Source organism: Microtus pennsylvanicus, chromosome X, assembly GCF_037038515.1.
Source record: "Microtus pennsylvanicus isolate mMicPen1 chromosome X, mMicPen1.hap1, whole genome shotgun sequence".
NCBI lineage: Eukaryota > Metazoa > Chordata > Mammalia > Rodentia > Cricetidae > Microtus > Microtus pennsylvanicus.
The window spans coordinates 32980128-33002552 of NC_134601.1; the positions used below are offsets into that span (position 1 = coordinate 32980128).

A 22425-nucleotide genomic window follows, 5' to 3' on the forward strand; every position below is an offset into this window, starting at 1 on the left:
TTCCACTTGATGAGGAACCCTAATCATTGCACTGTACAGAACTTTTAAGGGTGCTCAAATGGCATAGCATTTAGTACTTCTGTGTTTGGTGGTGGGGTGTAAGAGGCCTATTATCATGATAGCCTTGTCAGGCTCACTGTGCAGGACCTGCTCTGAGCCCACAGGGACTGCATCTGTAATCTCTCTTGGTAAGAGAAAAGATATTATTTTTCTAGGAGGGACAAAGAAAAGAAAGGAGGAAGGAGAGAAGACAAGAGAGAGGGAGACCACCCTCATATAGTCAGCTTTCTTTCTTTCTTTCTTTCTTTCTTTCTTTCTTTCTTTCTTTCTTTCTTTCTTTCTCTCTTTCTCTCTTTCTTTCTTTCTTTCTTTCTTTCTTTCTTTCTTTCTTTCTGTAGAGTTCAGGTCTCATATAGCTCAACCGCTCTCAAACCTTCTGAACTGCCTGCCTCCACCTCCCATATACTGGGGTTACAGGCCAGGGCTCCATGCCCAGTTTTATGGGTACTGAGAATCAAACCAAGCTCTCTATCAGCTGACCTACATTCCCTAGCCCAGAGGGCATATGTTTAAAAAGAGATGCTTATGTCTCTCCCTTTGACTATCAAACTGTTGAAAAAAATCACAGAAAGAATTAAAATTCCCCAGGAATCCCATGCTGGGAGAAAAACAAGGGGGGGAGCCTGGTGGGGGATGGGCAAGGGTGGAGCCTGGTGGGAAAGAAGCCTTGTCCAGGCAAAGGAGGAACTTGCTTCCCAGGAAGAAATTGCACATGAGGTATCAGACCACCTTGTAGGCCAGAGGGGCGCTAGAGATACAGACAATCAACAATGGGCAGAAGTGCCCCATGGCCAGGATTGCTCAATCACTGCACACCTTCCTTCCACAGAAACCTAATCCTCAGGTCAACACCCTGGAGATGAACTTGCAGGATCCCTGAGCCCCTTTATTTATTCTTCTTCCCAAAGTCCTCGTATTGCATGAATCTCAATTTTTCTGCTTTTTGCTATTACTTGGGTCTTTGATGTAGTACAGGCAATGGTTTGCTGGGTCTGCGAGAGCCCAGGTTTTCACCCTAAAAATTCTGATAACAAATCTCTGATATGCATGTTTTCCCTTGGAAAGTTGGCCTTGGAGGCAAAGTAGGGCTGGGAGCCTTACCAAAGAGCCACCATGAGTTAAAGAGTCCCTGGAGGCCTGGCAGCATAGAACTGTCGTCCCAGGCCACTTGGGCCCTAGTCCACCCAGGACTGTTTATGAGGGTTACTTCCTGCTGAGCCTTGGGGCTGCAAGCCAGGGACACCTAATGGGCATAATAGAACACCCTTCTCTTCCCTCCCCCAAAGCAGGAATGTTCTAAATTCCTCCTTGGCCCCAATCCCCCTCCCCAAAGGTTTCCCCTGGGCTCACAGAGGTCCACCACACAAAAGCGCAGCTGGAGTTTTTGACAGGGTAAACATAAAACCCACCAAACATTTTTGAAAGAGTACCTCAATTTTTTCCAGCCTCCAGGGGTTTAATTCTCATCTGTAAGAAGGCTTAGACTTACAGGTGGATTTTTGCAAAGCTGTGGCTAACAATTAGAAATCCCTTACCACACAGTCTGTGGCCCCTTGGAACCAGTTTGCCTTCCTCAGGACCCAGGCCTCAGTCCCCAGGGCCATCTCTTCAGCGGGACCTCTTCAAAAGAACAGCTTCTCTGTAAGTATCCTGACGTGGGTGCTGTCCTTCAGGGTCACTTAGCTGGATAATTTCAAACCTAGTTGCACTCACTGGAACTCATGATGGAGTCTGGTGGGCTACCTTGGGATGCGGAGAGGATATGGAAGTGGGCACATGGGTTGGCACTATGTGCTGTCTTCAAGTTGTAACACACTTTGCCGTCTTTTAAGGTGAAGGGCCAGAAGATCCTTTCTTCAGACCAGCTCATATGAAATGAAGGAACCCGGGAGAATACAGGAGGAAGGGGGCTGGAGCTTTCCCTTTGCCGGACCACAGGGGGTTTAGCAGGATGGGAAGCAACAATGCCCTCCTGGGCATAAGAGCTTGAGGGGCAATACAAGGTGGGTTCCCCTGTGACTCTCCTTTCAAGCCCCTCAATCTCTTTCCACGAATGCTCCCATCTCAGACACTGTTCTTTTCAAGTGTTCTAAAAATGGAGTTGGAGCCAAAACACTCACAGCACCTATAGGTAGGGAGACAGTGGTGGGGCTTTTTGTCTCACAAATCCTTCCTTTCTGCTTTGAATTATGCATGCTTTTACTTTGGTGATCTGGACAAAAATAAACTTCTTTTTAAAGGAAATTATAAAACCCCTTACTCTAGGTGTAATTCCCATAGCTGTCATCTATCGGCTCATGCAGAAAGGTTGAGCCCTTGGGATGTGGGAGTAGGGTACAGGGCAGAGAGAAATGGTCTCAGATTCCTCTGAGGAGCTGTGAAATCAAGGGATGGAGACACGAGGATGACCGGCAAACAGGCTTTGATGGCTTCCATTCTTAACAGAGGCTGCATCAGGTCCTTCCTTGAGCCAGAGACTCTCATGGTCCTGCCACACCCATGTTTCTGAGCGGATCTTCCATAGAGACACACCAGGCACCATAGATGGGGAGACTATCAAGGCAACTGCCCTGGCGAGAAGGAGTTAAGTCAGGCGTGACCCTCTTAATCCTCTCCTGCAGTTCCAATCCCTCCCCTAAGGAAGATTAGGTAAAGGGTCAGGGGGAACTTTCTCGGTCAGCTTTTGGCCATGGAGGATGCTGGCTTCACTCCCAGGAGCCGAATTCAGCTAGCAAGGCCTAGAGTCTCTGAATCCTCAAGGTAGGTGGTACCTGACTTTCAGAAGGACCTCTGAAAGAAAGGTTTCTTTTAAAGCCTTCTGCTTCAAATAGCAGCTTCCTAGTCTTATGTAAAAATGTATGTAAAAATGGCCTCCTCTCTTCACTACCTAATTCTACTGATGAACAAAGTCAGGCATAAGAAACTCGGAGGATTTCCTCAGCAGGTTGTAGGTACCGCTGAGACAAGCGACTAGAATTCTGGACACCCGGGGAAGGATCCTTCATCTTCACGGTGTCTGTCCTCAGTTCTCTTGCTCACCATAGATAAATCCAGCCGGGCTCACCGCACCACCCAATCATGGGCTAGTTTGTCAACTTTGTCTTCCTGACCGGAAGGAAGAAATAAATCCCAGGGAGCCACTTTTTCCATTTGAACAAACTCCTACAGTGTCCCTTCCTCCCACTCGCTAAGCATGATGACAAGTCCCTCTCTGAAGATCCAGCCTTCGGGTAGGACATGTTCTTGGCTGCACTCCAGATGCTTCCTCTCACGAAAACTAAGTCAGGCCTGGCTCTCAGGAGAGCTTCTCCTCTTGGAGAACCTTTGATTTTCTTGGAGAACCTGAGGGTTGTTGTTTTGGTTATGGTTGCTTGGTTTTGAGATGGAGTCTTGCTGTGTAGCTGACATGGACTCAGAACTCCCCATGTAGCCCACGCTGGCCTCTCACTCGCCACAAGCGAGTGTTGGAATTACAGGTATCTGCCACCATGCCTGGCTCAAGCTTTGCTCTGTTGTCATCCTGAGAAAGCCGGGGGTCCAAGCATCTTCTCTGAGAGCCAGTAGTTATTTCTCAACAAAATATTTAAAGTACTTCTCCACCCATCTGCATGCTTGAAAGGAAGGGATAAGGAATGGAGGAAGGTCCAAGAATAATTCTCAGAAAAGGATGATTCTAATACTGAAGGATAATCAGCAAGTCTCCAGGCAAATGGTAGATGCCAAGGCTTGGACACAAAGGCAGATGCTCAGATACAGCTGAATTGGTGTGCACAGGTATGTGCACACACATGGCGAGGGAGGTCAGTCTAAAGGCATAAGGCATGAAATGGGGGGTTAATGGCTAGAGATGAAACTCAAAAGAAAAGTATGAAGTCAGATGATAGAAAACCTTCCCTGGTTTCCTAGGAGACTGAACCTTCTCTTGAAAGGAATCAAAAGTTCCCAAGTCTTTTAAGAATGACAAGGGGCAGCGTGACAGCTACGACTGACTGGATTTACACTTTAGAAAGCCTTCATGACTAGCTTGATAGCTGATTGCAGGGGCAGGGTTGAAGTGGAATTAGCGAGACCAATCTAGCCTATGTGATTTCCAGTAGACAAGAGATGTTGGCTGTGTGGACTAAATTAAGGTTTGGGCAGTGGAGAGGGCAAAATAGATATGCTTGTGTTTTATTTTGAAGGTATATCTGGCAAGACTTCATACGATTACATGTCAAGAAAACACAAGGAAATCAGTTGTGGTGGCTCATTCTTATAATCCCAGAATTCAGAGGCTAAAGAGAAAGGGTTGTTACAAGTTCAAAGTCAGTCTGGGCTATATAGCAAGATACTATCTCAGAAAGGAGAACAAAAAGAAAGAAAACAGAAAGATTGAAAAATCAAGGCTTGCTGCCTTGGGTTTCTGGATGGAGGATTATACTACTGAGACAGGGCATACTGTGTGAGGAACAGTTTGAGGATGGAAAAAAGTGGGCAGAGACTTCAGCTTTGTGTGTGTTGAATTTGGGGTGCCATTAATATATTAATACATTCGTGGGTGGCCATTCCAAATGCAGCTGTCTAGACAAAGCTTGAATTCAAAAGCGAGATCTATGGGAGAGGTATGAATTTAACAGCCATTGTCAAGCTAAGGCAAGATAATTTTCTGGGAGTCTGAAGTCAGCCTGGGCTATGTAGTGAGTATCAAAGCCAGCTACAGCGCCATTTGGAAGTCCTGTCTTTAAAAAGAGAGGAAGAAGAATGGCGGCCCTGGAAGCACTATAGGAAACAAGGGAGATGTCAGAAGGCGAGAGGCAAGGGAAGATGGCAGATAGACGAATGTTAGACGTTAGAATCAGGAAATGATTAACTTTGTTGAGAGCACTCTCGGTGGAGAGCAAACGGCAGAAGCAAGGCGACAGCAGAGAAGTGTGTGCAAAGGTCAAGTGGTGGCAGTGATATTCAAGGGGTTAAGAAGGCCGGCTGAAGAGAGAAAGGTCAAGACTGACAGTAATAGCTGCATAATAAAGGGGCGGTAGTGGGGAAGGGCGATTTTAAAAGTGTTGAAAATGTGAACTATTCACCGGGAAGATGCTTACGTCGGAGCCTTGCTGAGATGTGCCTCTGAGACCTGGATAGGCACTGTTGTGACTAGAGGAGCAAAAGAAAACCGGTGCCAGGAAAGGATTAGCCCCTTGTCGTAGCTGTGCATGGCAAAGTTTGCTACATGGGCGCTGGCACCTGCCTTGCTTTGCACAGACACCGCCATCACAGCAGCGCTGACGGACAGGGCTACCAAGGCTGTGTCTTCGGCTGCGAAAGCATGTCACAAGTCTAGCATGCTTTTCCCCTTCAACTGAACAGGCAAGATAGTCAACAAATGAAGGGGGGAGGGAGGAAAAGACAGAGGAGCGCCACTGTGTATTTCTCCATCTTGTCCTCCTCTATTTATCCCGTCTTCTTCAGATCCCCTTCATTCTCTCGCGGGCAACATCTTGGTAATCCTTTCTCTGCAATGTTCACGGACTCATTATAGTCTCCCGGGGCCCTTGAAACCTGCTTACTGCTTTTATTCTTTCATTAAGCGGCTAGGCGAGCTGGTGCAAACTTGTAATCCCAGCATTTAGGAGATAAAGGTAGGAGCCCAAGGGCAACCTGGATGACATAGCAAGTACCAGACTGGTAGGGTCACAGAGAAAGACCCAGTCTCTGTTTTTTCCCCCCAAAAGCATGTTTAAACAGTTATTTAGGGTTAAGGCACTGTGTAAGGCGTATGAAATACAGACATAAATAAGAGACTATTGCTACCATCAAGTACCTCTCATACAAGCAGAGAAAAATGAGTTTAAGCAGGAAATTACAATATAACACAAGTATGTCATGACCTTAGTTTTCTTGCCTATTATGCAGTAGAGAGTATTCGTGTATCTATCATGAAATGGTTAATAATTAATCAACACATAAAGTGCTTATAATAGTCTCATGAGAAACACGATATATCCTGGCACAATGGTGCATGCCTGTATTCCTATCACTTGGATGGCTGAGGTAAGATGACCACACGTTTGAGGCTAGTTCCGGCTACACAGTGGGTTTTAGGCAGGTCTGTCCTAGATAGTGAAATGCTGTCTCAAAACAAAACAAAAACTAACGAAAAGGAAGCAATAAGTAGTATGTGCGTTGTAATTACTGCCGTTATGGTGATGATGGAAGTACATGAATATAAGGTACTAAAATAATATAAAAGAGTGTCCTGGAGAGATGCTTCAGTGGTGAATGGCATTGAATGTTCTTCCAGAGGACCCAGGTTCAAATCTCAGCACCTACACATTGGCTTATAACCATCTATAACCCTAGTTCCAGGGAATCCAATGCCCTCTTTTGGTACCTTGCACATATGGGCACACAGACATTTCACAGAGGCAAGACATTTACATACATAAAAAAATCTTCAGAGAAAATATAGAAGAGGGGCACTGGACCATGTCTAGAATGAAAGAGATCCAAGCCAAGTCCTCAAGACATTCCTTACAGTACAGCCTGTGCTCAGACGTGGGAGCAAAACACCACATGGCATGACGGAAGTGCGGAGAGCAGTTTAGCTCAGCCACAGTGTGGAGTATGAGCGGGTGAGTAGCAAGAGGACAATCCTGGGGCTCATGGAGCGCAAACAAATTTGGATTTTTTTCCCTTTGGGCAACAGTGGGCCACTGGAATGTCTTAAGAGTAGTGACTTGTGAAAGCATGAAGACTCGAGTTCAGAGAAATGTAAAAAAATCTGGATGTGGAGGTGTGTTCACTCAGAGTGGGAGAGGAGGAGGAAGATTGCAAGGCTTCACTTGCCAGCCAAAACAACAAGCTCCAGGTTCAGCGAGAAGAACAGCTCAAAAAAAAAAAAATTAAAAAAAGGCAGAAGGTGAGGATGTAGCTCAGTGGGTAAAGGCACTTGCGGCCAAGTCTAACAGCTTGCATTTGATACCGTAACTCACATGGTAGAAGAAGAGAACCAACGCCCCCAAGTTGTCCTCTGACCTCCACATGCATGCACATGTATGCATAGATGCATGATAAAATAAATTACCAAAAACTCAAAACATGCTGGGCCATGGTGGTGCACGCCCTTAATCCCAGCACCCGGGAAGCAGAGGTAGGTGAATCGCTGTGAGTTCAAGGCCAGCCTGGTCTACAAGAGCAAGTTCCAGGACAGACAAGGATACACAGAGAAACCCTGTCTCGAAAAAACTGAAAAGAAAAAAAAAATCAAAACATAAGATGGAAAAAAATCAAGAAAATACCTGAAGTCAATGTCTAGTCTCCACCGGTCTATGCGTCAAGTGGCATCCCTCTTCCCAACCTGTGAATATTTATTTGTGTGTGTGTCCACACCCCTACATGTCGGCACATGTAGACACACACTCAGATGACTTCTTCAGATTAATGTGCTGAAAGATCACCATGGCAACCATATGGAGACTAAATCGGAAGAGAGGGCTGGAAGTAAGAGCAACCACAAAACTACTGTTTCCCGAGGCGAGGAAGGTAGAATGCTGAAGTCCCGCACTAGAAAGCACTGGTGGGGATGAGAAGCGAGAGTCACACATTCCAAGTAGCTCAGAAGACAGAACTAGCAGAACTTCATAGTTGTGCAAGGATAAACGGGAGCAGGGTGTCAAGGTTCACTCCTAGGATACTGGTCTGGATGGGGAGGGTTACCATTTGGTAACAATATGAAACCCAGGCAAGAACTGATCAGGAGGTATGGGGGGGGGGTGCTGTGTTCTTTTGAAAATGTCAAATGAGGTTGTCAGGAGATTTTCCATGCTCCCACTGAGCTAAATCCCAATCCTCCCGGAATTTTTTTATTAGAAGATCCCTTTGCCTGTGCTGACTATTAGAAGAGTTTCCACAGAAAATTCAGATTTGGATAGGGAAGAGATTAGGTAACCGAGTAGATGTGCTTGCTTATTTCTAGAGTTTTAATTCAGGAAAGAATGGATCCCTGAGCAACGGGAGAGATTTTAAAACATTTGCTTGTTCTAGTTTATATATATATATGTGTGTGTGTGTGTGTGTGTGTGTGTGTGTGTGTGTGTGTTTGCTTTGCCTGTATGTAGTCTATGTGTCACGTGTGTGCCGGCACCTGCAGGCCAGAAAAGCGAATCGGATCTAGAGCTGGAGTTACAGACAGTTATGAGCCCCCACGTAGATGCTGGGAATTGAACCTAGGTCCTCTGGAAGAGCTACTAGTGCTCTTAACCACTGAGCTACTTCTCTAGCCCCAACCCCCAGATTTTTGGAGGAAGGTGGAGATGGAGTAGCAATGCTGTATTGGGTTGAAAATTCAGTGGGCTGAACAGTCTTGCAGAAGGTGGGGGGAGGTGTGTGACCTTTGTACCTTGAGCCTTGGACAAGGGTGAGAAAGCTGCTAATGCTGCAAAATCCCATCTGTCACTGAATGCCCGCTTACTACCTCTTGTGAAGCCCGCTAACCCGGGAGCAGTTTTTTTCCCCTCCTCTTTTTCTGCTGTCTCTGACAAACCAGGGACTTGGAGGACTCCTAGGACCTGGAACAGCTTTTCTCTAGAGACCTCCCATGTCATTTGAGAGGATGGCCATGGGATCATCTGTTCGGAGAGGAGACAGGAAATAGCCAGTGTCCTAGACCTTTGGGGACCCTTATCCTACCTTGCAGGGAGGGGTAGATCTGGACAAAGCTAGAAAGACCTTATCGCTCAGAGAATGGACAGGAAGCTTTGCTGCTCACCCTGATCTGCCCTGGAAGTACATTATTGCCTTAGGCAAAATGATTCTGGGCTAAGCCAGTACTCTTTTTAGTCCCTTGGCTATTAGCAGCCGCTAGCAGGCTGGAGTCCAAAGCCACATTCTAAGACTTGTTCCACACGATCCAGTCTCCTGGAGTTTGGCCTCAGACTGCAGTTGAGGGGCCCCGTGGTGCAGTTGCTTGGCAATATGTTAAATAGCAGGCCTTGGAGACTAGCAGCGGCGTTAACACAGCACAAGTGCTCTTGCCATCACTACCTTCTCGGAAAGCAGCCACCTGTCTGGCCCCTGCCTTTGTTTGACTGCCAACGTAAAGCATGTGCCTACGCAGGAGGTGATGACATTTTGGCTCTACCTCCAAAGTTTTTTTTTTCCTTTCTCATGTGTTATTTTTAAAGATAACAAAGGTCAAAAGGCATCCAGCGTTTTCTGGTTTCTCATAAGCTTCTGGTCAATATTTAATCTGGTTTATGGTGGTTTTTTTTTTAAGGTTTTCTAGATGCCTTCTTGAGCCTGCTTGTGGCCACCCACAGACACTTGTAAGAAGGAAAGAAGTCAGCTTGCCAGAGACACTGTGAAATGAGGGACTAGAGTCCGGGACCCAAGAAACAAGAGCAGCAGCCAAAAGACGAGCGAACGGGCTCCGAAGAGACGTATATTGAGAGGTCTGCCATGGCCTCCCTTGGCGTCCAACTGGTGGGTTACATCCTAGGCCTTTTGGGTCTCTTAGGCACATCAATTGCCATGCTGCTTCCCAACTGGCGAACAAGTTCTTATGTTGGTGCCAGCATTGTGACGGCCGTTGGCTTTTCCAAGGGCCTCTGGATGGAGTGTGCTACTCACAGTACGGGCATCACCCAGTGTGATATCTACAGTACTCTTCTAGGACTTCCTGCAGACATCCAGGCTGCCCAGGCCATGATGGTGACATCCAGTGCTATGTCCTCACTGGCCTGTATTATCTCTGTGGTGGGCATGAGATGCACAGTGTTCTGCCAGGAATCTCGAGCTAAGGACAGAGTGGCTGTTGTGGGTGGAGTTTTCTTCATCCTCGGCGGCATCCTGGGTTTTATCCCAGTTGCCTGGAATCTTCACGGCATCCTTCGGGACTTCTACTCACCACTGGTTCCTGATAGCATGAAATTCGAGATTGGAGAGGCTCTTTACTTGGGCATTATTTCGGCCCTGTTCTCCCTGGTGGCTGGAGTCATCCTCTGCTTTTCCTGCTCTTCTCAGGGGAATCGTACCAACTACTATGATGGCTACCAGGCCCAGCCTCTTGCTACTAGGAGCTCTCCAAGGCCTAGCCAACAGCCCAAAGCCAAGAGTGAGTTCAACTCCTACAGCTTGACTGGGTATGTGTGAAGAACCAGGGGCCAGAGCTAGGGGTGGGATGGGGTGGGGTCTGGGACTGCAAAAACAAATAGTGGACAATGTCCCGAGGGTCGCAGGCCAGGGATATTGCCACTGAATCGTGTGTAAGGTGCTGCTGAGGATAGATCAACTTTGGCTATTGGATGGAGTGAAGGCAGAGACGGGGACTGGTGTGACAGCGTGGAGGTGGAATTGCCAAGGACACTCACCAAGCCAGCCTTTCTGGTTCCCTTACCTTGCCTCACTAAGGCACCTCTGTACCTTGAATGCTCAATCTAGAGCCACTTTTGGCTAAACCCAGAGATGCCTTCTGATCTTTGGTTTACCTGGAAATCTATGCCCCTAACCCACTAATCATAACCCACTGACTGAACGTCTGTGATCAGAAGACCTTCTGCCTCTGGCTAATGTTGGCTCTTAACTCAATCGCTGGGGGACAGAGAGAAGAAAAAGTGGTGGCTTCTGTGAGCATGGCTCTAGCTCCCTTCTCAAGCCTCCATCCCAAGAAATGGACTGATCAGAAGCAGGCCCTGAGGCCTCTCTCTCACTTTTGTTATGAATGTAACCGTGTCCAGACCGGGCTGTGAATGAACTGAAGGAAAGCTATCTAATGGCATCCAGCAGAAAGCAAGCGGGTGCAGGATGGGAGGCCGCCTGGGACCACCAAACAATCAGAATCACTTCCTGCAAGAAAGCACAAGGCTGCAGCACTCTGACTCCATGGAGGCATGGTCAAGAAGCTGCAGTTAACAACTACCACCCGAGCCACCTGCCGCCCTCTGGAGTGTCTGCTCTAACCTCCTGGCTAAGCCACAAGACTTGGAGCCCCAGACAAAGGTTTCCTTGGGGACAGTAAACCAGTTTTTCTAGAACTAGATACTACGCCTTAACCCTGGCCAAGAAAGAATAAGGACTTCGGTATCTAAGAAGCTGGGTGGACATTGATAGTGGCGTTGTATGTGCTCCTACTGTTTCATAGAGGAAGCCCTATCAGAAACTTCAGACCTAACGGAAAAGGAACCCTTCGTTCGGGTCTATACCCAGAGCACTACAGAGCCTTCGAAAGACCATAGCGCCAGATAAGTTGTTGGTCACTTTTAATATTCATGTCGTCACCCATCAGAAGGTATTTTGGCAGGTATGCAAGGTCTCCAGGGTGGACATCTATGACCTGAGTCATAGATGAACTGCCGTCTGGGATTGTGCTTGAGGTGGGGGAACAGAGAATGCTTCTCAGCCGAACTGTTTCACTTTCAAGGTCTTAAAAAAGCTCCATTTCCCCTGTGATAGGTGGGGACCAGAAACAGACTTTTCCCCCCCACCAGCCTATTATCACCAGCTTCAGAAGATGCCCAGCACACCTCGTCCAAACCTCAGTGCCAGCCAGGGAGGCCCGTCTATGAGGTTTCCTCCACCATGTCTTTCTTTTTTCTACCGTGTTACCTATGTTCAAGCTGTTTTACTGACCTGGAAGCCATTTCCTCTTCACATCCCCATGCTTGGAGAACTTGCTCGGCATCATTTCCTTCAATGAGCCTTCTCGGACCACTCCTTCCTGCTCGTACGGCTCCCTCCTCAAATTCCCCAATATATAAATCGCTTATTAGTCATAATTTTGATTGATAACTAGATAGTCCTCGAATGTGCACTTGTGTGTGTGTGTCTGTCTGTCTGTCTGTGTGATATCAAAAGTTCACTGTAAGTACTTGAGGGCCGTTGTTATATCTTCGACCTGTCTGTATGTATACCCAAGAGTGTCACAGTGTTGGGCACACACAAGATGATCAATAAATGCTTGTTGATTGAGCAATTGTTTTATTGACTAAAAAGGGTTAAGACAGGGTGCATGTGGTGGAAAGGAATTGGGTTAGGAGGGGCAGGTGGGGGGCTGTTTCTCTGTGCACAAGGGTGAACAGAAAATTCTAGGTTTTGAGAATACAACCAGACTAGATGACAAGACTCCCAAAAAAGAAATGAAGTCTTCATCTTGCCCAGGCCTTGTTCTTTCTCAGAAAAACTTAATTGGAGTTGGTTATTAAATGGTCATGTGCCTATTTCCTCTCATTCTCCAACCGACGAACATGAGGAAGCTGAACCTGACCTGATTACCTCCATTTGCCATATAGGAAAATGAAGACCCAAACAAGTAAAGGTTTCCCCAGGGCTACATAGCTGGAGTTAGTGGCCTAGTCTCTTGACTCTGAAAATAGGACCCTGCTGATCCAACAATTTTCACAGCCAATAAGAACAGCCTTCCAGAAATTCCCATGTAGTTTAAAGAAATTTACTTAGGGCCTGCAAAGGAACAATGAGACTTGCAGGCTCCCCTGTTCATCCAGGAAGGTGATCTTGGGGAGTGGGAATTCCTAAAGCATTACTGCTTGCTGCTCCTACCATGCTAGCTGTCTCAGCAGGGGGTGCCAGGTTGTCATCTAAGATCCAGTATCTCAGTTCTAAATCCTCTAACTCTGGGGAAGTTAGGGATTCCAATGATTTGACTGTATAAGGCAACAACAAAGCCCATGAAGAAGGGATACAACACTAAAGGTAGTGGGGCCCTATGAGTATGGCTTTGCCGTCCCTGAACTTAGTAGTGGGCATCCGCATATAGCAGCTGGTTATTACAAATGCCAGCCTTGCACGTCTGAAGTGGACCCTCTTTGGTGCACAGGATTGAAGACAGCATCCAAGTCCATTTAGAAGGAAGGTCAGGGTAAAGGAGGACCCGCTGCATGGTAAGAAGTCATCTCTTGTCTGGTACCAGAATTCCCAGTGCTTGACTTGGGACAAATGGAGGCTGAAAGATGGGTTAGCTTTGACGACTCTCCCTTGATGGCTCCTGAGTATGGCTGGCTCTGATTACCCACCATGTGACAATCAAGGCATTTTCATCCTCTCAAACACCTCAGGGCAGTAGGTTTTTCACAGGAGATGAAATGGAGGACCAAGGAGGTGAATAAAGCCTCTGACTTTCCAGGGTCAGAATCTGGATAGAAGCTTGGCGACTATTCCCATGGTAACATGGATCTGTGATTCTAATCCAAGAAGCTATGTGAGGGTATTGCTCTTCAAATTTGAAGACTCCTGCTCTCTGGTTGCCATGGCCTACAAGAGTTCATGAGGGAAGTGAGCCAACTACTTGCCCTTTGTTTAGGATGAGGCTGTCCTGGTGTCTCCCATAGGCTTTCTTTTCTTCTTTTTTCTTTTCCTTCCTTTCTTCCTTCCTCCCTCCCTCCCTCCCTCCCTCCCTCCCTCCCTCCCTTCCTTTTCTTTCTTTCTTCTTTCCTTTCTTTTGCTCTTTCTTTCCAAGACAGTGTTTCTCCATAGCTTTGCTTGTCCTGGAACTTGCTCTGTAGACCAGGCTGGCCTCGAATTCACAGAGATCCACCTGTCTCTGCCTCCTGAGTGCTGGGATTAATGGGGTGCACCACCACTGCCCAGCCCTACAGCCTTTTTAAATCAAGAAAGTTTAAATGGGAGGAATTAAAAGTTCTTCCTCGGCTAGAAAAATCACAGCCCACCTGGGAAAAAGCCACGGGTCCCTTTGGTTGGTTGAGCAAGGAAAGCCTTGCTCTGAATGGCTTCCTAGAAATGTCCTGAGTCCTCGTCCAAACTGAACAGTTTCCAGCTCCTTCATTGCCCTGCCATCCATCATAAAGTAATTTAGATTAACCATAGGCTGAGGGCATAGTAAAGGCCATTGTGTTAATGCCCCCGCCTCATGGTTCTGGACCTTGTACAAAGAGAGATGTTTTTGGCCTCTTTCTTTCCTCTGATACCAGAATGACTCATGTTTTCCCCTCTTGGGGCCCTAGTGACCCATTCTTGTGTGATCATTAATGGAGGTGGGGAGACCGAAACTGCCTTCTTAGTGGAAAGGCAAGCCCCATTCTAAGCCCTTAATCCAGTCAAAGACTCATTCAAAACTGTCCAGCCTCTGAGCCAGCCAGTCAGCCAGGCCACACTGCCTGAACTTTTATTCCGTGTAAAATGTGCCAAGTCAGGGCTCTGAGGGCGACAGGAATGAACGGTGGAGGAAGTCGACAGGCAGCTTAGGTGGGAAGAGAAGTCATGCACACATAACTTTAGTACAAAGCAGAACAGAGTGTCCCCAAAGAGATGGGGGGGTGCCTAAGATCACAGGTGTCAGGAACAAATATTTATGTAAATCCTCTTCAATCCCAAGCCATTTGAAATAAGGATCCAACACTATTTGAGCCTGGGAAGGTTGAAGGATGATTGAATAACCAAGCCTATTTCTTCCAGCTGAAAGTTCTATGGGAGCTTGGGAAAGAGAATGAAGAGCCATGCTGAGGAGGAAATAGGGCTTCGCTGCATTGGTAAGCCATTAACCTCCAGAGTTGTTCTCAGCAGACCCTCTGCAGGGCTCCAAGAGAAGGAGTGACCCTGGGGCTCACGGGGCTCCACCTGCCCTCCTCTCTCTCCTTTAGGTAGTTCTTTGGAGATTTCTGGGACAGCAGCAGAGTAAATCCAGGTATCCTGGGCCCTCTTGTCTCTAGAGTATAAACGCAGTGTTGGAGGAGGAGTGGTATGGGTCTTAATAGGAGGGGTAAATGAGGCTTTGCAGGACCAATTGCTTCCTCTCTCCGGATGAGCTGAGGATCTTTTTATGCCTGTAATGGATGCCTGCCCTGACCACAGAGGCCAGACTGTAAAGTGTATATCTTTCTCCTCAGCTGGCTGAAGCCTGGCCCTCACCGAGCCTGGTCCCTCCAAGCGGCTCCCTGGCTTTGAGGAGACCTAGTGTTATCTCAAGAAGGAAAGGAACTTCAAACAGGAAGTCCAGCGGGTTATCTCTCTCTTCTGCCCTGAGTGGTAGTTCATTTAGTTGTGGTGTGATCGCTGATAAAGGATTAGCAGGTGGCTATCAGGTACACTGCTAGGGAGACCCTGATCTGACCACACCCGCTTCCTCCCACAGCTGACCACACTTCTGGGAACCCAGACTCTCTCTCACCATTTTCTGTTGCAAGAGTCAATGCCCTAGATGACAAGCAGGGCTTTGACAAAGCAGGAAACATGGTACAAGGGCACATTCTCCCGTCCTTTTGAGGAGAGAGTTGCTGCTTTATTTTGTTACCCCTGAAGTCCCGTTTCTTCACAATGACCCTCTCACCACTTCACAAGCCACCCAGGAGGGCTTTGAAGAAGTCCACACACACTCATGATCTTGCAGAGAGAGAACACTAAGAGCATTTGTATACTTTAAAAAGAGTGGGGGGGGGGAGGAGGAAAGTGGGAGATGGGGAGGAGTGGAAATTTTCAATAAAACCATAATTTTTTTTTTTAAAAAAAGAGCGCAGAGGTAGCAAGGCGGCACATTAAATGGCAAATGAGTGGCGTGGCAAACACACCATTTATACGCACTTACCACTCTGAGATGCCTGAAACACTTCAGCAAGAGCCGCTGAGACAAAGGGCAGCACTACAGAGAGAAAAGGCTCCTTGTAACTTTGCCTGAGTTTGCTTGGGGGAATGGGATGAAAGAAGATGGAGTAGCAGCTCCCACAGAAGACTAGCTGATGACACTGTGAACACCCCAGTCCCCTCATTTAAAGGCACCGAAGAGCTTGGTTTAAAGATCAAGTACCTTTTCTGGGAGGAGAAACACATTCAGCCACAGGTCAGCCATTGACAACAGACACTGCACTCGTTTTTCGGTTTGGTCCTGAAAGGAGCCAGGAGAGTCCACTTAAAAACAAAACAGAACTCCAACAGTAACTGGGAAACACTGGGGAGCAGGAGCTTTTTTGTGTTTTTGAACAATGCACACATCCTTGAAATAGATGAACCAGCAGCTTCAGAGGTGAGAATAGCAGAGAAATAAGAAAAAGGCAGACAGGGTAAGCAAGGGGGTGCTCTCCTGCCGTTGGCATTCCAGGACATCGCACGTGGTTAATTTTACTCTTCTTTGTATAATAATAAACCAGTATGTTCTCAAGTGTCACTTTTTCACTCCCGAGACATGCCCAACTCAGCACAGTCTGGGAAGGGGGGTTCAAAGAAGCCAGAGAGCACACTCCAGGCAGAGGCCAACAAGTCCAAGACCTCCCGGAGTGTAGGAATAGGATCCCAATGACTGTTTTGATATCAGGAAAGCTGCCAAGGAACAGTCTGAGTGAAAAACCCAGTCAAGAGGAAATGAATTTCCAGGTTGTTAGGAGAGATATTCGTTACACAAGCGAGCGATTTCCGATCATGAGGGCAGTTAAACATTGTGTGTGATTTGGGACCACTCCTATCAGTGTGGGCTGCCTTTAGCCTTTTCTTACTGAAGGGAGAAAGACTAGACTGGTTATGTGGAGCAACTGTCAAATAGCTAGGCTTCTGGAGTCAGGCAAACCTCGAGTTAGATTTTTTTTCTTAACATTTTGGGAAAACAATGTCAATCCTCTACATTGGTTTTCTTGTCTGTAAAATAGAACCCCACACTTTAGCACAGTCTTGGCATACAGTAAATTCAAAATGGTTAACTGATATCTAAACAGAAATGGGGACCTAAAAGCTGTATCTGTATTGGTGTTCCTAGGAGGAGACACACACACACACACACACACACACACACACACACACACACACACACGTTATAGTTTCTTGTCCACGCTGACTTCAACTCCCTGTCTCCTTATGCAGCTGAAGATAGCGTTGATTGAACTTCTGATCTTTCTGCCTCTACTCCCCAAGCATTCAGGTCAAAGAATGGCCACCGCTACCAAGCCTGTTTCATATGGTGCTGGGAATCAGTGAAGGCCTTTGCTGCACGCCAGGCATTAACCAAAGTGCATTTTCTTTAAAAAAAAATGTATTATGGCAATTTATCCCCCCACCCCCATGCCTGCCATTTGGGTTCTGGGAATTTAACAAGTTATTAGGATTAGCAGCAGGTGCCTTTACCCACTAAGCTATGTCACTGGGTCACCCAAGTGCATTTTCTACCATGTATATGAATTTAATTTCAACAAGTTGTCTTTTCAAGGTCAAAACTTTTCAAGATTCTTTCCCAAAGTTTAATTTGCCTGAAGATCTTGGGTAAGTTTCTATTTGTAAGGTTCTATCAACAGAACAATCTGGAAAAGAAATCTATAGTAATAGATTTTACTTTACTTGTAAGAATCTGGGGTGGGCCTGGCAGTGATGCGCACGCCTTTAATCCCAGCACTCAGGAGACAGAGGCAGTCATATTTCTGTGAGTTTGAGGACAGCCTGGTATGCAGAGCAAGTTTCAGGACAGGCTCCAAAGATACACTTTCTCTCAGAGAGAGAGAGAGAGAGAGAGAGAGAGAGAGAGAGAGAGAGAGAGAGAGAGAGAGAGGTGGAGTGGAAGAAAACTAAGCACTCACTGTATCCCACTGCTAGAGGAGACCCCAGTCCTCACGCACAACAGACTGGGGCTAATTTCCTGAACTTACAGATTGCTTAGGAGAGTTCAACAGCCACTTTCTAATTCAGAACCTCCCAAAGTTCTTTGGGATACAAAGTACTTCAAGCTGGATGTTCACCTTAACCCTTGTGCTAGCTTACATCTTCCCGTATCCCTGCTACCATAATGTGATTATTTATACTACTCCCAAATAACTGGGACATGCTCTCCTCATTCTGCACCTTCCAATTCTTTAGGATTTCAGGGCTCATCTGGATGAGTAGATGTGGGGAGTTGGGCACCTTTTCTTATTCTTCTCTTTAGTTATCATCTATGGCTTTCAGAAAACAATGGGCACATGTGAAGAATGTGTTTTGCATGCAGAAAGCAATGAAAGTATTTGTACATTATCGAAAAGAGGGCTGGGGGTTTATGGCGATTCACACCAAAATGCTGAGTTACAAAACTTTTGTCTTTAGATTTTTTTCCATCACAAAACTGGGTGGGGTTTATAGTTCACTAGTACCATGTATATTTAGCGTGCACAAAGCCCCACCTCAATATTCAGGGCCAATGAATAAAATTAAATTGCTACTCATGTCTCATCTATGAACTACTTTTTGTATACCCAGGGCTATGAGGTCAGTTCTTACAACTATTTAGTTTATTATCCAAACATGTGCCTTTATTTGTGAGACCCGATCTCACTGTGCAGTCAACACTGGCCTTGACTATGGATCTTCGTGCCTCAGCCTCTTGAGTGCTGACGAACAACTCACCCCGACTTTTTTTAAAGATCCACTTCGTTATCAGTTATGTGCATGCAGCTGTCTGCAGAGCCAGACTAGGGTTCAGACCTCCTGGAGCAAAAGCTGGAGGCAGCTGGGAGCTCCCCAGTACGGGTGCTGGGAACTGAACCTCTGCAAGAGCAGCAAGCTCTCTTAATCACCGAGAGATCTCTCCAGCCCGCGCTGACTTCTGAATCAGAACTCATGGTTCCCGATATAAATCATGAGGTAGGGTGGTCCTCGTGAAATGTGCCAGTTTTTAGGGGAACTTGTACTTGCCTTTGCCTGACCTTACACAGAGAATCCTCGAGAAGAGTGTTATAGTTCACTCCTAATGTAGTGCTACCGGAAGGGGCTTTAGTTCACAGCACAGGGTTCTGAAACATGTTTTACCTCGAGATTGCCCTGGGAACTAAGAACGCAGCCTCTTCCTCTAAATTGTTAGGTCAGACAATGTGTGAGCAGGGCAAACAGACCTTCCTGAACTCTGCTGCCACAGGCTCGCTGGTCTGGTTAGCACAGGCGCTCTTTTGTCCATCCAATAACACACACGTGGAACTCGCTTCCTCGAAGCCTGCTCTATTCTTAGCTTTTGGATAACTCTCTCTCTCTCTTTTTTTAACAGCTGAAATGAACCACCATCACTTGAAAAGACTGAAGAGTAATTCTTAGAATTTTTTCTGTTTAGTTCTTACTCGCAAGATCTGGTCTGTACAGTAGTCTCCTGGTTAAATTTTGTACTTCTCAGTATTTATTCAGATTGTTTGTGTAAAGACCGCCCATCTCCCTTTTCTTTTTCATAGTTGAATTATTCATACTGAAGAGTCACTAAAGAGAAACACCAGCCTGCTCACAACAAGCCCACTCCTATAGCCTGAAGCACCTACTGTGTTAGCCTTTCATTTTAAGAGCTTAACACCCAGGATTGTTATCTACCTCACTCACACTGATTTATAGACCCTCCTCAATGAATGGGAAATTGTTTTAGATCAGAGGTGGAGATATGAAGAAAACACAATTCTATCATTAAACCGGTCATTGCTTCTTTACTGTATCCCAGGCACTAGGATAAGGAGTAGGATACAGTGGTTAGCAAACCAGTATGGCCTTAGAGAACTTACTGAAACAGGTATATAAAAACAGTGCGTGTTAGATTCACCACTGGGTATTACTCAGCACATAGCAGGCACTCCAAAGTTTGTTGAATGAATGAAAATGGCTAAGTATATAAGCTTTGCTATGAGCTGGAAACAAACAAGGAAACTGTGGCAAGATAATATGGTAGAAATAGAGAAAAATGCAAGGCATATCTAGGAAGAAGATAGAAGAAGAGTGAACCATGGCAAGACTGGAAACACAGCATTGCAGTTGGACAAAATGGGGAGAGAACATCTCAGGAGAAGGCATAATCTAGATGAGGGCTCTGAGCTTAAGCGAGAGCTTGGTATGTTTCGGCTGGAAGCCAAGTGTGGGGGGGAGCGGGGAGGAGGGGGGATGTAAAGAGGTAAGTGATGAAAGATCACTGAGACCAACGTAAGAGGTAAGCAGGGGTCTTGTAGGACATTGTAATGGGGGGGTGATTTTACTCTAAATCAAATGGGAAACGAATGAGAAGTGACTTATTGCCTTAAGCAGAGTCACATGATTTGATTTGTATTTTCGTTTTTAAAAACACCTCTTTCTAACGATAGAACAATTAATTGTGAGCACAAGAGAGTTCCCACAGTCTCTAGTTAGTTAGTTGTTATGATCCAAGCGAAGGAATGATGGGAGTTTAGACTAAGGCTGTTGTGGTAAAAGCGAGTAGAGTCAAGATTATACACTGGAAATAGAAACAACAGACATGTTGACAGACTGGATGCAGGGAATGAGAAGAGGAATTAAGGATGACTTCCAGGTTTCTAGCTTAAGCAACTGGGTGGGAGGAGGTGCCATTTCCTAGCATGAAGAACTGTGGGGGAGAAGTCCTGGGGTATGGCGCTGTTTATTCTTAGCATGATTTTCTTGAAACGTCTGTGAGCTATGTAAGTGTAAATGTCAAGTAGGCAGTTGAATATCAATCTGGAGCTTTCTAATAGGAAGTTTATGACACAAGTCTTATAAGTGGCACAGGCTTAACACGTCCAAAGAAAAATTTCATGCCTTCCTGGGCTAGAGGAATCTTCAGAAATAAGTTGGCATTAGAACCAACGGAAAGATGATTAAGAACATTTCAGGAGTGGACTAGGAAAGGCAGAGGACAAAAATCCGAAGGTACATTTAGAAATCGAAAAGCAGCTCAACGTGGATGGAAGAGAGCTTTGTATTTGGCTTGTTGGAAGATGGGTGTACAGAAGAGGGGACCCCAGACAACACAGGGCTTGAGAACCACGCTAAAGAATTTGTATAACATTTTGTGGGCAAAAGTGAGTAATAGCCAGGTTTTGTTCAGAGACATGACCTGATAAGATGTTAAGAGCTGTTTAGTGATATTAAGAAGTGCCTACCGAGGAATGGGAATAGGAGATGAAGGAGGCCAATTAAGAATCGATTTCAATTGTCAAGAAGTGAGATAATAAGCACCTACATGCTAACTGACAAGGGAAATATTTGTAAGGAGATTTATGTTAACCTCAGAGGAAAGCCAGGAGGAGGCACCTCTGTTTTCTTCATTGTTAGTACCTGTTTTGATACTAGATCACGGCTTCTGGTAAGGATGGGCAATACTCCAGTCTTTCCACAGTGATATTTAACATGAATTCAAGGTGTACAGGACCTTTTATCTATGATGGGTCACCTTTCAAAGTGTTTTGTCTGGAACTAGAGAATCCTTTTATTGCAGTGAGGTCACAGAATGTATCAGAGGGCAGAGTACCAGAGTAGCCTCTGAGGTTAGCTGACAGTGTGCCATGTTTCCAGAAGGAAACACCATGGAAGGCTGCTGACATACAGGTAGGGGGTCGTGTAGGACATTTGTAAAAGGTTTGAATATTACCATAAGTGTCTGTATGATATCAAGGTAACCAGGTAAGAAAGCAAAGGCTCTGCTACTGGAGCAGAGAGACTAACACAGGAAAGTGCCGCTGGAAGAAAAATTGTGAGTTCAAAGCCATGGGCGGACAGGACACGAACCAGGGAGTTTGTACAGACAGGAAGCACCGGTAAAGATGAGTTAAGTTTTCAATCTTTTCCCCTCTAGAGCTCCATTATCTGCCTCCCCCCACACTTCCAACAAAAGACTACACAGGCTGAACTTTCCATTCACTGAAATTCCTCCTTGCCTGGGCTCCCATTCATAGTATTCGGATTTGTGCTAAACCCCACCCTTCCCGTCCCCATCTGACAAACAAGTATCACTGAGAAAATAATTGCATGTGATCCTTCTCTTGTTAATAAGCCCATTGAGACAACCGAGGTCTTAGATATACTGATGCAAATGTCGGAAACAGAAGATAATAATACAGCCTGCTAGAGCTGCGCTGAGATAGAGTGGTAGGAGCACGGGTATGTTTGGGTACCATTCTAATGGGGAAGCCTGGCTATGGCCTCATCATATTCTCCACAGACTCCCAGGAACATTTATTTATGATGGGCCTCCCTTCAAAGGAGGTAAGGTATCCTTGGGACAGTCCTCTGAAATAAATCTACTGAGGAAAACAGAATGACTACCCCAAGTGTTTTGTTTATACTGGGGAATCCTTTTACTGCTGGTGGATTCTGCCTTCCTGTTATTATTCCTATCCTCTGCATCTTAGTTTTCAATGCAGACATACACACATACATAGGTGTATGTGTGTGTATGTATATATATACATATATACATATATGTATGTATACTTATATGTGTATATAATATATATATTATATATATACCATTCACTGTTCAGCGTATTTTCAGGAGTACTTGCAGACTATATACTACATAAATATAATAAAGCAATGGATTCATAAAATACCTTCTTTTCATGAGTATCACTCTGAATAGTCTAGAAATTATGCAGTTACACTACAAGGGATAGCAACTAAATCTTTCTAATCTAAAATATTTTTTGATACCTGGAATTTAACAATGTAGTGATACAT

At 45.8% G+C, this 22425-nt stretch overlaps 1 protein-coding gene across 1 annotated transcript; it reads left to right on the plus strand.

Annotated features, from left to right (window-relative positions):
* Nucleotides 1-1596: 1596 nt before the first annotated feature.
* Cldn2 (claudin 2) lies at nt 1597-12000 on the plus strand. The gene is made up of 2 exons (XM_075958114.1): nt 1597-1701; nt 9311-12000. Exon 2 carries the CDS (start codon nt 9493-9495, stop codon nt 10183-10185), a length of 693 nt encoding a protein of 230 aa, XP_075814229.1. The 5' UTR covers nt 1597-1701; nt 9311-9492; the 3' UTR covers nt 10186-12000.
* The last annotated feature ends 10425 nt before the right edge of the window (nt 12001-22425 follow it).

Coding starts and splice junctions, on each gene's coding strand:
- Cldn2 (XM_075958114.1), top strand. CDS start 9,493: ATGGCCTCCCTTGGCGTCCAACTGGTGGGTTACATCCTAGGCCTTTTG.